Source organism: Amphibalanus amphitrite, unplaced genomic scaffold (assembly GCF_019059575.1).
Source record: "Amphibalanus amphitrite isolate SeventyFive unplaced genomic scaffold, NRLGWU_Aamphi_draft 000135F_arrow, whole genome shotgun sequence".
Taxonomy (NCBI): domain Eukaryota; kingdom Metazoa; phylum Arthropoda; class Thecostraca; order Balanomorpha; family Balanidae; genus Amphibalanus; species Amphibalanus amphitrite.
In genome coordinates, this window is record NW_024881630.1 from 408,276 (window position 1) to 422,348 (window position 14,073).

The 14,073-nt window shown below is 51.6% G+C and overlaps 1 protein-coding gene across 3 annotated transcripts in view; it reads left to right on the forward strand.

Annotated features, from left to right (window-relative positions):
- LOC122382223 (fibroblast growth factor receptor-like 1) overlaps positions 1-14,073 on the forward strand; it is a 69,050-nt gene that overhangs the window by 30,516 nt on the left and 24,461 nt on the right. For all 3 annotated transcript variants that reach the window (XM_043367281.1, XM_043367280.1, XM_043367282.1), the window contains 2 exons: positions 4,740-4,858; positions 6,633-6,789. In XM_043367281.1, coding sequence (XP_043223216.1) covers positions 4,841-4,858; positions 6,633-6,789 — 175 coding nt within the window. In that variant the 5' untranslated portion in view covers positions 4,740-4,840. The remainder of the gene's footprint in view (positions 1-4,739; positions 4,859-6,632; positions 6,790-14,073) is intronic.

Consider the following 14,073-nt stretch of genomic DNA (forward strand, 5'->3'; position numbering starts at 1 on the left):
CTCTGACGGACAGGACCCGCTCCAGTATGGGAACTAGTCCGGCTTATGAGGCCGACAAGCTGCTTATGCAAACAGCCTTGGTGATTCAGTCGTATTCAAATCAGATCCACAGTGCTTCTGGGTATCAGAAATTCACTCAATCACTTCGAGCGAAAATCGCTATGGGGAGCGCACGTTCACACTAACCCAGGACACGACTTGGTCTGGAGCGTTCCATGTCCTGGTAGCGATTATATCATAAGCGTTCGTCTGCCCAATGCAGTGGGCATTGGGCAGTCTGGTCTGTGGCGACATCAGCAGTCACAACTGCATGTGCTGTTGTGTCACAATTGTATCCAGTCTGCCGCGCCGGCATCACACTGCTCCGCCCTCTCACCCCGCCCCGCCCTCCGCCGTCAGCTCGGGCGCACTCGAGCCGACCTAACGCGATTGTCGGCGAGGTGTGAGGTGGTCCGTGGGGGATACCGGCCGGCCGACACAAGGCCGCTGAGGTGCTGCTGACGCCGGAAAGTGTCGGCTAAATCCGACACCAGCTGGCCGTGCTGCAGGAACGGGACTTTACGGACGGCCGGGTGGACCAGTGTCACGCGGCGGACAGTAAAAGCAGAGGCGAAGTGCGGTAGCCGGAAGCGGTTGCCGAGCTGACGGCGGTGCTCGCCGCTCACGGTGGTCCGCTGCAGTCTTGTCTGATTCGGCAACGTGTAAAATATGTGGGTGCTAACGTCAGCGATGAGGCGGCTGCAGCTCTCCCGAATCCCCTGCAGTCGATGTATGTTTATACGGCTTGCGGTTGGGGAATCCATCAATATGTCTTCGATATTGAGACACGATAGTACCAAAAAAGTCATATTATGTCGCAGTAAATCACTGAAAAGTGCTTATGTCTCACAGGTATTTCTAGCTTCTCAGCATTCAGCGGTGCGGGTACCGTTACGGCGGTTCCTGCAGCTTGATTAACCCGCGCCCTGGTGGGGGGGGGCTATTTTTTGCCCCCCCTCCAGACTTTTCGATATATCTCCAGAACCGCTGCGTCGATCGTCACCAAACTTTCAGTACCCTCCCGGACATCAATTTTACACATGGTGACCAAAAATTTATCCAAAGGCTATGATAGGTTGGCCGGAAATGACGTCAGAGTGACGTCATGTTCTGCCGTTTTCGACCCAAAAAAGGGTTTCGCGGGAAGAGCTGTCAGGCCTATAGCTTTGCAAATACAGAAAAACGATAAAGACATAAAAGCTGTAGAATCGACAGGGCTACAAAACTGCTATCTCGGATTTTTGAAATTTTTGGATTTTGACCCCCAAAAATCAAAAAATAGATTTTTTGATTATAATAGCCGAAAAATCCAAAAAGTTTTTTGAATTTCGAAAAAAACCGGAATATATGTGATAGTCCTTACCGCCTTCTATCTACAGGGTGTTTCACTAAAAGTGTCAAAAAGTAAAAGGTCATAATGCACATAATAACAATGTTTTCTAAGGAAATTTGCATATCGTCTCATCCGCAATTGTTGGACATTTGAATATATAAAAACGATATCACCGTCACTCAAACCTATTCCACACATCTGCCCCTTTTTTTGATGCACCGTTTCGGCACGTGTCCGGAGGTGCCTCACAGCCCGTTTTCATCTTCAGCGTCCAGACTGTCGGCAAAGCCTTGAACTGTGCTCTTCAGCTCCCGAAGTGATGCGACTTGAGTCTTCCTCAGCTCTGCGAGAGCTACTGAGTCACTGACCAAACCAGAGGCTTAGCGGTGACAGATCGGGGCTTCGCGCTGGCCAGGGGCGGGCGGCGAGGCAGCTGATTATTCGGCCCAGGAGCTTCTGGTCCCAGTCAGTTCCTGGTGGCTACAGCCGTTACAGTGGTTGATTTTAATAACTTGTAAGGCCCTGGCTATTTCTGATGTTGGAATTAGCTTCTTGTTATCTTCAAAGGCCCTCAAAAAGATCCTGACCTTCTCAACGGTTTCCGCCGAGAGGTGGGGGCAACCCCGCCTTTTTTGGACTGGAACCGGCATCGAAGGAACCCTTTTAAACCTCTCAACAAGCCCTTTGAAACTTTTATAATCTGGAACGTAGCGAGGTGAGAGAGTAAAAAAGTTTCCTGAAAAGTCGGCATACGGTTTCAATGTTTCTGATGGCACCAAATGTACATAAGTGTAATTCACCCCTCCTGTTGCGGTGTAAATAACCTGTTCTTGTTCTGCATATGGAAAAAATGACTAGTAACTTTGGCCTCCTGCCCTCGCTCCGTATGAGTGTAAAATATATCTTAAATGGATAAATAATAAATGTCCAAAAATTTGCAACAAAGCCACGTGCGCAGCCACGTGATTTGCATATTCTATAGGGGAGATCCGTGTAAGACGCCCAGGGTCGGTAAGAGGCCCCATCGCTTTTTTTACCAAACCAATAATGTTATTTATTTTTTAATGTTCTTGTAAAGCAGAAGCCCTCTTGAAACAACAACTCACGAAACCTGAGGTATCAGGTGCGTCGCAGCGACTTTTGGTAAGCCTGTTTCTGTTTTTGCCCCTTTACTTGCTAGATATATGCATCTTTATCACCCTTATATATCTGAAAAAACAATGACTATCAAATGCAATCTTATCTCATCGAAATTGTCACATGTTAGCTTCAGAATAGACCATGTTCTGGTGCGCTGCAAATGTCTCATAAACCATAAATATTGTGACGTTAAAACACTGCATTTTTTTAAGAGGCCCTCCCTTCGAGGATTATAAAACGCCCCCCCCCCGATAAAAAACGCCCCCGATGCTAAAACGCCTGCACCTGCGGCAGGCGTGGCATTCTTTTTTCAAGGAGTTTGTTTTTGTTTCTTTTTTTCTGTTTCTTTTTCTAGAGGTAATAGGTACAATTTTCGTTGGTCATCAGCGTTTGGTTGTGCTAGTTTTCGCATTGTTCGAGCACTTTGGAAGTGTTATTGGTTTCGATAACACCGTATTTGCTTAGCTTTTCGAAATAAAAGGCCTTGCAGCTGTGTTCGCAAAACGTCTTTTACAAGTCGACTTGCCTTGTTAAACGCCCGAGGGGGGGGGGGGGCGTCTTACCATACCCATAGTGTAAGAGGCCCTTTTGCAACTTTTTCCAAAATGTTAAAGTTTACGGTTTGTGTACCCCCTAGATTCATTTTGAATGCAAATATGTATGGGAAAATGATGCATGCTCACAGCGCATGCACACGTTAGCTCTTAAATATTATCAGTTGTCTAAAAATAGCAACTGAGCTTAAGGGGGGGCCTCCTGCACCACTCTCCCCTATATCTTTAATAAGCAATTACTTTTTGACACTTTTAGTGAAACACCCTGTACATACCAAATTTGAGATCGATACCTCTTTTTTTGGCCAAGTTACAGCGAAAAAACTGTTCAAAATTGATGACGTCAAATTTTCAAACTCATTTTTTTTGCAATTCTAGACCTCGTAGCGCAAAACAAAGACCACCATTAGACTCCCCGTGATGAGCTGCATCGAATCAATACCAATTTTATGCAAAAATATCAACTTTGAAATTTGACCTTTTTTGACCTGACCTTGACCTGACCTCCACCAGAAAGTGGCCTAAGCCGTACCTGATAGTCTTATAACCAACACCATTGAGTTGGAAATGAAAAATTGGCCATAAAACATGCATCGCACAACCTTAGTACCTAAAGTTAGGTTCATGTGACCTGACCTGTGACCCTTGGTGACCTGACCTGTGACCTGGTAATGTCAGTGACCTCTTATAGCAATATATGTACTAGGCAACTGACGCCCTATCGCTGATTCTCGACAAAATGCGTTTTCTTCGGTGTTATAGCGCATTCCCTAGATGACCCGTGAACGGTGAAACATTTCATCTTTGACCTGACCTGTGACGTCATCGGTGACCCCGAGGTCAATGAAATTTGGTTTCCCTCGACAAATTTGACAGGCCTTTTGAACGCCGTTTGAATTTTGCGGATCCGTCCAGTAGTTTCGGAGATACGAGGGGGGGGGGGGGGGGCAAAAAATAGCCCCCCCCCCACCAGGTCGCGTTATAAACAGACCCCACCAGGGCGCGGGTTAAGAAGATTGCATACAAATCAGGGAATCAATCCGAGCCGGCTTTGTCGCACCGCACGTTATACCGCACGTCCCCCGCAGATGAGTGACGGCACATCACACCTGCCCCCCCCCCCCCCCCTTGTCCGCGTCGGCTGGCTGCCGGGTCTGCAACCTCTACCCCTCCCCGTTCCTCCCCGTGCCGCGGTGGTAGCGTCCGGTGCCGCGTCGCAGTCTCCCTGTTATAACCGGTGACCGAGTGTCTCTCTCGTCCGGCGGGTGTTACCGCTGCATCCGCCGCCGCTCAGTCGGATGGATGCACTCTGCTGCGAGTGCTGCAGTCTCCCGACAGTAAAGGGTGGCTGGTGGGGTTAATGCCCGTGTGAAGTGATGAATTCAAGACATTAAATTACCTATCACCAATGGACTCACCGTGAAGTCCAACGCAATTAAAACCGATATTGCTTTCCCGTACACAATCTGGAAAAATGCGTCTTATCGGATGATAATGGAACGGCTTCCTCGTTCGAACCGGCGCTTGCGTGCCATTCATTCCTTGTCATGTATGACGTCCATAAATATTAATTAGAAGTTAGAACATTCTGCGTACACGTCTCCATCACACCGCGCCGTCTCGACCAGTCACCAGGCCCCGTGATCTGACTGTGGTCTGTTTCCGTGTCTCAGGTCCGCCGCAGATCAACCCGGACGAAGTGAAGGAGGTGGTTCCGGCCAACGTGGGCGACTCGGTGAAGCTGCTGTGTCCCGTCTCGTCCGGCTCGCACCTGATGGTCGACTGGTACAAGGTGGGTGACGCCGATTTCAATTAGTTCTCAGCATTGCGAGTTCAGCAAAAACTCCGAAATGCGAAGAGATTATGGCTATTTGTTTTGCTTTAGCTGTTGACTTGTAGGTGTATTTGTAGGTAGGGTGTTTTAGTTGCCGATTGCTGAAGAAGCATCCCGCTAAAATTTGTTGCAGAATGATATATCGGTTCCACTACAGGACGCAAGGTCCGCTTCCGTGGCTGGCTTGTGGCTAGTTCCACGAGTGCGACTGGCTCACGATCATACAGGAATGTATGCTGTGCCTCGGTGGCGCATTTATCGGCCGCTGCCAAAGTATTAATCTGGCCCTGACGCGTGCGGTAAACAAACACGTTACAGACGGCACTGCATGTTTATAAATGACGTCATACAGAGCTCATTAAGAAGAGTTATTCGCTGAAAACAGCCAATGTCGTCCCTGTTTCACACAACGCTTCTGGAACATGTAAAAATGGCTGCAACTTCCGATGCTCCTGTATAGATTGGCTCCCTGTACTTTATCTTTCAAACAAGTCAATTTAGATGTAAGCTCACTTCCAAAAGTATGGGAACTCGAATGCTCTGCAGTCTGCACTGCCCAATACTGGTGTATTGAGATCCATAAAAGCCACTTTTGTTTTGTGTGGAGTTGTATTTTCCCAAAATCGTCGTCGATAAAGGACTGATCATGTTCGACAACGTGGGAAAATTCTGAAAAGCCATAAACTGCACTTTTATCAGTGCCACACTGCCGATGATGATGAAGCCGTACAATGCAAGTGTCGTGTTCTGCGGCTGGCTAATGACCGCTTTATGATCGCTTTATTGTTCCGGCGATAAAATAATAGAGTTCGAACCAATAGCGCGCCGGTTGCATGCGGCCGATGCCGTGCAGTGGCGTGCATGAGTCACCGCTCCGAGTGTCCAATAGGGAACATGACTGATGGACTACACGCGGCAGGGCGGCCTCCGCCGCGGCTCAGCCGTGCTTACGGTCCGACCAGTACGGCGCGCCGCGCTGCCGACATTTATGGCTACGCCGTGCCCTCTGTGAGACTTGTAGTTCGATATTTGGTGCCGTACTTTTGCAGCGTGCTGCCCAGAATCTATCGTGGCTTATGGATGTGTCGGTTGGTTTGCTACGGTTGATTAGCTCAAGCTGCGTGTGCTCATCGGAGAAACACCGATTCAGTCTGCAACTCTGACCACAGTGAAGCATAGATGGGTAGTTACAGAGTATGTTATAGCCAATATGGTTATGCGAGTGATTTTTCTAACTAGTGAGCCGGATATGCAGCCAAGCGACAATGACTGCAGAACATGTAACTGTTGTCAGCCTGCAGTCTGCACGACTGCTTCTTAGGCTTCAACAACTGCGCTTCCTGTCGGAAACTGAGCAACTGCTCCCGTCTGGCCGTCATTGTTAACTGCCGTTTGTGCTACGATCTACTGATGGCCGTCTCTGCCCCTTTGCCGCTGACTGTCCGTCTCTATATCTGCTCATCACTGTTTGCCGTTGCCTGTCTGAATCATTCACTGTCTACCGGCTGTCTGTCTCTGTACCTGACGCTGACGGCTCATCTCTGTGTCTATCACCGTCTGTCGCGAAGTGTCCGTCTTTGTGTCCGTGCGGCTATGACTATTCGTCTTTATGTCTGTATCACCGCCTTCCCGTCAGCCGTCTCTGTGTTTGTCTATCACTGTTTGCCACCGACTGTCCGCCTCAGTTTTATCCTATCACTGACTGTTTCTCTGTTCCTGTCTTCCGTTGCAGGATGATGAGAAGGTGGACGGGACGTGGCCGGGGTTCCGGTTCGGCGCGCGATACCTGCGCATCAAATCAGTTACAGTCGACCAGAGCGGCACATACAAGTGTGTCGGTATCACGGGGTTCGGCACCGTGCAGCACCTCATGCGACTGGTGGTGATCGGTGAGTGTCCGCCGTCCGGCGCCGGCGGGGGCGGGGCGGGGGCGGGGGCGGAGGGCACTCAGACGCTCCCACGGCCCGCTGCCGCTGTCACAACTCACACCACGAGTGCTCTCTGGCCGGCCGGACCCGCGCCCACGCCGACACGGCCCGACAAGAGCCGGTCGAGAGGTGTGAAATGTGTACATTTCTCATGTTGGAACAGTCGAGTGAGCTGTCAGTGTCTCCTGGCTGACACTTCTGGCATCGGAGAGCGAGATATGAGCTCATTCTTGACACTCGCGGTTAATGTTTGCATTATTATTGATTATGCATATGGTTATTATTGTCTTGACAGTGTATCTACCGTATTAACTAGTGATAAACACATCAACTTGCAAGTCATACGATAATGACAACTTGATGATCTTATAATTGCGCATTTCAATTCTTTGGACGGTTTAAATTAGCGGCTATTGATAAAGGTGAATGTGAAAATGATGACGTCTGGAAAAGGCTGCGCGAACGTTCCAGTCGGCTGGTCCTCTCGAATTCCGTGGCGTGACTGCGCCCCGTCGGCTGTTATCATTCGGAGGCGGCCGTTCCTTTCGGAGGGCTCCCGGAGCCGCTCTTCAGTAGCTCTCGCCGCCGCCGGTCGTGGCCATTGTGTGGTTTCGTGACCTGTGAAGAGGCGGGCGGCCGGTGGCGCTCCGTGACCGGGCGGCGCATAGTTCACCGTCCCGCCGCGCTGTCACTGCTCCTCTCTGCCGGGGGTCGCCCCGGGGGGCAGCGGCGGACGACCCAGCGGGGACACGACACGCCGTCCGCCCCGCGCCCTACCCGCCGCCAGCCTTGGCGCGTCGTGCCGGAGAATTATTTAGGTGTCGGGCGGCGAGCGGCGCTTGTCTCACGTCACGGGCGACCACCGCGCGCCGCTTCTGCAAGTCAAATGACTCCGCTTTACGTCTTGTTAGGCGCGCTCATAAGCCAGCTCGTAAATATGGTGGTGCTTTGTGGCTGGCAGCGCGGCCGTCGGAGTCCGATGAGCAGGCAGTAACACACGGCCGGCGCTGTCCGTGCGCTGGACGCCCGGGTCGGGTGACACCGCCTGCGGAGGCTCCCACAGCTCTCGGCTGGCCACACGGGACGGCCGGAGGGGAGGGGAGGGGACGGGGTCGTTGGCTGACTGGTCCACGCCCACGCACTGAGCCCGTTGTGTGTGTGACTGTGACGACGATGAGCGTCCGTTTGCAGACGTGTGCGTCTGTGTGTGTATTCTACTGAGTACGGGCGTGACCGCCGCGCCCGCTCGCCAGAGGTGCAGGGCGGCCGTCCTCGCCGAGTGGACGGCCACCCGATATTCGTGGCCGGGAGCGTCAGTTGGCCGGCCGGCAGGCCGCCCGCTCTGCCGACCTTATCACAGCCACTACCGTGCGGAGCGCGGCTATCTGCCCGCCATGGAGTACTGTCACCTGGCGGCTTAGAAAATAATGCCCAGAGTAAACGCCAGTATCAAGCGCGCGGCTCTGATACGGCGTTTTTGTTTCCGTCCTCTGCTGAGATACTGCTGGGAGCGAACACCCGGCGTCGTCTGTCCACCGCGGCGCGGCGTCCAGCGACTTTTTCCGAGCGGTAACCGGAGAGTGGGCGCGCATTGTTGGCCGCCTGACGTATGGGGTGACACCGGAGCCGGCGGCGGCCGCGAGACGGGCGGCCGAGTGCAGCGCGACCGGCCGATTTATAGCGGCGTGTCACCGGCGCGCCGCCGAGCACAGACGTAATCCGAGCCAGCCGCCGCCGGCTGCCCGGCACTGACACTAACGCGGAGCGGCCGACTCTGCAACTGGGCGGGGAATGGGACGTGGGTGAATACTCCATCTCGTGGTTACTGAGTTGACCACTGCACCTAGTCAGTGTATGAATGGTCAGTGGCTATAGTCAATGGGCATTGGTCAGTGGTCATTCCCGCTCGGATAAGCGACCTCGGTGAAATTCGGCCCGTCTAGAGCTATCGATAGTATCGGTATCGCGATGCGTTTGTGCAGTAGAGTCCTCCCAACTCTTATCTGGAGTGTTGGTGAAGTGTGAGAGATAACATTGTGTGCACTTCCCAGACGCTACCGAACAGGCTCGGCGCCGCCGTGGGTACACAGTGCGCGGCGCCGCTTTCCTCACGAGCTCGTCTCGGCAGAGGTCAGCGTGACGCTAATGTTGTTCCTCGCCGCGCCGGAGAGGCTGGAGGGCCGGCCGGGGCTGCTGGTCGGTCAGCCGCTCAGCTCTCCAGGCCACTCGTCAGGCACTCGGGCACTCCAGCCAAGGCCAGCGGCCGCTCTCTACCCATCTGTGGGCCACCCCGGAGGTCCTCCAACGGCGCCCCTCCGCCGACTGCAGCTCCAGCCCCCTTCACCGGGGCACGCGGTCAGCGGGCCATTGTTTGCGCGGTGGTGGCGCCTCGTTGAGAGGCAGCTCGGCCGCGCCGCGCCGGCTATCTGGAGTGGTTAACACCTCCGGCGCGTCGGCCGGCGCCGCGTCCGACAGAACTGCCGGCCGCGCACAATACTGGCCCGAGACAGGCGACGAATGCGCCGCATTGTGGCGGACGGCGCGACACGCAGCCACGCGCAAAAACGGCGGCGCGTCACGCGCCCGCGCGCCGCTGACGTATCGGCCGCTCCGGCGTCGGTCGCGTCGGCTCGGACTGCGACCGACGCCGACGGCGCGCGCGGCACCGACGCGCGCGACGCCGGGACACCTGCCCGGCCGTCGGCGACGTCGGTCGACGGGCGGCGACAGGTGGGCGGCCTCGTCGCTGTCGCCGCGCGGCTCGCCGGCGACACGGCTTTATTGGAGGCGCCGCGCGCCGGCTGCCGGCCGCTGACGGATGTATGGAGCCGGGCCTAGGCTGGTCCGGGCGGCGCCCTGACGACTCTGCAGCTTCTGGTGACGCCGGTGACGGAGGTGAGCCGCCGCTGCCGCCGCCGCTCGACGCTGAGCCTGAGATAGGGACGGCGCGCGACTGCTGCAATGGATGAGTGCCAGTGTCCGCCAAGTCCTGATGTCACGGTACTAGCTATCGGCAATTAGATAAAATAGACATGATACATTGGACGACTGCATTCGGGAGCCGACCACGGGAGCCGACCAATCAGTATAGTTTCCTGCGTGTGTTTGTTCGCGGTTGGAATGACTCGACAGACTGGACTGGGGTTCTCAATTCTATGCGAGCACTGCCCTTGTTTTGGGTCACGTGCCGCCTTTGAATGGCGCGGCTCGTGCGCATCCATGCGATCACGCTGCTCAGGCCACGTCACCTGATCCTGCTGTTGAATCACCTCCGAGCACGTTCGGGTATTGCCATGCATTTGTGCGGAGTGCTCGGTGTCACTGCACTGTGTTCGGAATGCTCCCGAAAATATTGTGTGCTGTGTGCTATAGATAGCTGTTGCTAAACATCTCCACAGACGCTGATTTGAGTGAGTCGCAGCTGGCGTGTGTTCGCGTCCCGCGGCGTCCAGACGTGCCCTGAGAGTGATCCTGTCCCCGGCGCGGCGTCCCGCTGCGGCCGCCTCCGCCCGGCCGCCGCAGGGCCCATCAGCCGCCCGCGGTGGCCGGCGGCCCGGCCGCCCTCCGGTGTCAGCGCACCGTCCTGAGTCAACACTGGAGCTGCGCTCAGACGCCGGAAACCGGCGGGGAGACGCACTGCCGTCTGTGTACGCCGGGGGCCGCCGTGTGTACAGGGACCCGCAGTTGCTACTGTACACATATATTACCAATTTAGAACTGCGCTATTTTTTGCTAAGTGCTGGCCATTCGAGAAAGAAAATGTAGCGCAAAGTATGGAGGAATAACACATGTTTGCTCCTAGCACTTATGTTTTGTATAATTCCTCTTACCGCACCAGATATTCTTCCAAAACTACAATCGTGCTATTTTTCCGCGCCGGTTGCCTCCCCAGAGCCCGTCCTTAGTATCGCCCATAGCTTCCGTTCCCGCTACGTGAATGAAAGTCACGTGACTACTACAGGTTTGCGCTCAGTACTAACACACCTAGCCCGAGGGCCGGTCCGTAGCGGGGAGGGGTAGAACGCCAGAGCCCCAGCGCAGTGGAGGTAGTGGTGGCCCGTATCATAAAGAGGCAACCGTAAGCAGAACTACAATTGCCGCAGTATAAGATTATGATCAAGTTTTCTTTAAATGTATTGATTGACAAGAAAGTGCAATGCTTATCCGATATAATAAAACGGTGTCCAAGGCCTTGGAAGAACTATAAAACATATTCAGCAACGTATAAATTTCTGATACAGGCCATGACCTTTCACCTTGCCTCCGGGGAGGACCGCTCAGGAAGCCACATACCGAACGAATCGAGGCCTCGCAGCGCGGCGGCAGAGGAGGTGGATAAACCATCGCCAGATCTTTCGGTTACTTATGTTTCCAGAAAAAGGAGGGGGAGGGTGGAGGATGAGGGCTATTTTCAACCCACTCACCAATCAATTCCTTATTAACTTATAGCTTACCGAAAAAATGCAACACAATGGTGGCCGTCACGAGATGTAGCGAAGAGTGCCACACCGGTTTTGAGTAAACTTTAAGCATTGGAATTCAGGCCAGTGATCCTGAAGCATTATTTTATTTTTGTCGTGCATAAGCTGGGATGACGTGGTCCAAGTTAATTGCGAAGAAACTGTTTTAATTTCAGGACATTTATGAGGCTAGTCGCGCCAAATAGTATACGTTTGTTGTAAAATGTCAAATAGAATATTGACGTGCTATCCAGATGATGGAATTTATTTGACACAAGAAGTCAAAAAGTGTCATCGTTAGTCATCCTGCATACCTATAATTCGATTCGTCACCTTGGTTCGAGCTCAATAGTTCTTTTCGCGGATGATCGGTTTCGTTTTCTTTTTTTTGGGGGGGGGACAGTTTATGAGCCAGTAACCACCCTCCCCAGTCCCCCAAACAACAATTGTTGACAAATACTGTGATGGCCTAAAAAATGCCCTCAATTGTGTAACGTAGGGAAGAATGAGGTAAGTTGAGCCGCTTTTTGTTTTTCGTAAGCTACAGGCTAACTTACTGATCATTTTTCTGCGTTTACGGGTTGGACGGACAGAGTGGTCATTGCGCATGTAATGGTGGCCAGAAATGTTTCATACCGCTTATTTTTGTACTGAAAGGCTACGTCAAAAATCATCTTGCACGTTGCTCATCTTACCCCATGGGCGGAGTAAGTTGAGACACGTCGTGGGGAAAGTTGAGCATGGATAGAAAAAGCGAACGTCTTCTTTTCCCGGGCGCGGCGAAGAGTGGGCTCTTTTATTTACTCCATGGCATACATACTTATGGCAAAGTTTTTTTCCTCCATCAAAAAGTGACTTTTAAGCCTTCCAATAACTCGTCAAGTTTTCTATCACGGAAGAAATCATTTTATCCTTCAGATAATCTGCAAATCACTTACAACTTGTGTAATCAACAAAGAAAAACAATATCCTACCATTTTTATTCAGCAGAAACAAGCGCAGCTCAGTTTGGTTTTCGCCAGCGGAGACAACAATGGCTTATCCAGCTCATCTTCCCCTAGGTGAAAATGGCTCATCTTGCCCCACCCGTGGCCATTTTCGATTAATGACACCCGCTAAGGAAAATAATCATGCACCGCAGATAACAACCATCTCATTTTAAAGGCAAAACATGTCTTAGTTATCAGGGGCGATACCAAATGTTACCGGGTGCTGAGCGTGAGAACGTTGCCGTCTCAACGTGAAAGACTGCAGCATCGTAAACGAACGGCACATGGAAGCTCAAGTCAATTAGCGCCATAGGAGCTGAGAAACATGGGGTGGCTAAACTTGCCCCTTGGCTCATCTTACCTCACTCTCCCCTATTTGGGGCTCTCAGCCTTGATTTGTTAAAGTTATTCGTCTGTTCATTATAAAGATCTGTCAAATTTGTCGTATCATTAAACTTTTATTGAGTTTGTATTTCACACTTATCTAAAATGAACAATTTTGTCACTGGCTTCTTTTTTAATGGAATTGGATGGTCGCATGAATGAACGAATGAATAGCTCCATTTGAGCATCAGCTGAAATCAATCCTAAAATTTAATCTACCAGTCTGCAATGAAAAGGTTTAAAAACCAGTGCAAGTTAGGTGCAGTTTCTAATCCATCCCGTTTTTTATTAAGTGTCTCATAGCTCCTTAATCTTGAGCCGCTTCTCTCACGATTCATTTTATCCGAAGGTTGGGACTTTTCAATTAGACAATCACTATTCTTTAGAATTGTGATTTTCTATTGAAAATCCCAACCTGAGCTACCTCTCTAGGGGGGTGTTTAGCGTTTCTGCCGCGATTTTGGTCATTTTGATCCCCGCGAAAACGGCTCGATAGATTTTCTTGCCATTTTCAGCGTTTGGTCCCGTATCGGGGAGCTACCAGCTGGCATCGGTCGCTTGAAATATAATTAACCCGTTTTGGGGTAATCGGCACGTGCATTTTCCCATAGGGTTAACATGGGGAAAAATTTAAAATGCGATTTGCGCAAAAACTCCACGTTAGAAATGAATTATATTTTTAGGGTCGAATCTCGGGCCGGGACCCCACCTCATGATGGTAATTATTTAAAATATAATTAACAAAATTTTGGGTAATCGTTAAGGACAGTTACCCCATGCTGAGCCTATGGCGATTTCAAAAAATTATTTTCAAATCGATTTTGCAAAAAAATTCCACGTTAGATTTTGAAAAAGTTCCAATATGTTCTGCCCCGGGGTGTCGGCTACCACATGGTATGGGTCAGATATGGGGCGATTGAAAAGCACGTGCCACGTGCAAACGTGTTTGATGGGGTAACCTCCGGGAAAATCCGACATTGGCCAACTGGGGGTCCTATGGCTCCGAAACCACTCCACCTAGCGACACCAAATCAGTGCAGCCGGTGAGCAGATGAGTCCAGCTTGTCGCACCAGTGGTCACGTGGCGCACGTGCTATTGCACGTGCCGTGGCACGGGGTCAATTTTTGTTCTTAAATACACCAACATTGTGAAATGCAAGGAATGGGGGAAATAGCCGTCAGGCCGTCAGTTTTTATGATAGAGTCGATCTGAATACGGGTATAGACACAGAATGAACGGTGCTAGAAAACTGCTATCTCGGATTTTTTGTAAAATGAGAAATTAAAAATTCTAGGGAAATTATATATTAGAAAGGTGAAATTTCCCTAAATTTTCTCGTTTTTCGAGTTTAGCCGTCCACTGTTCATCAACGGTGACACCGGCCGGGATAATCTTTTACATGCTGATGGCT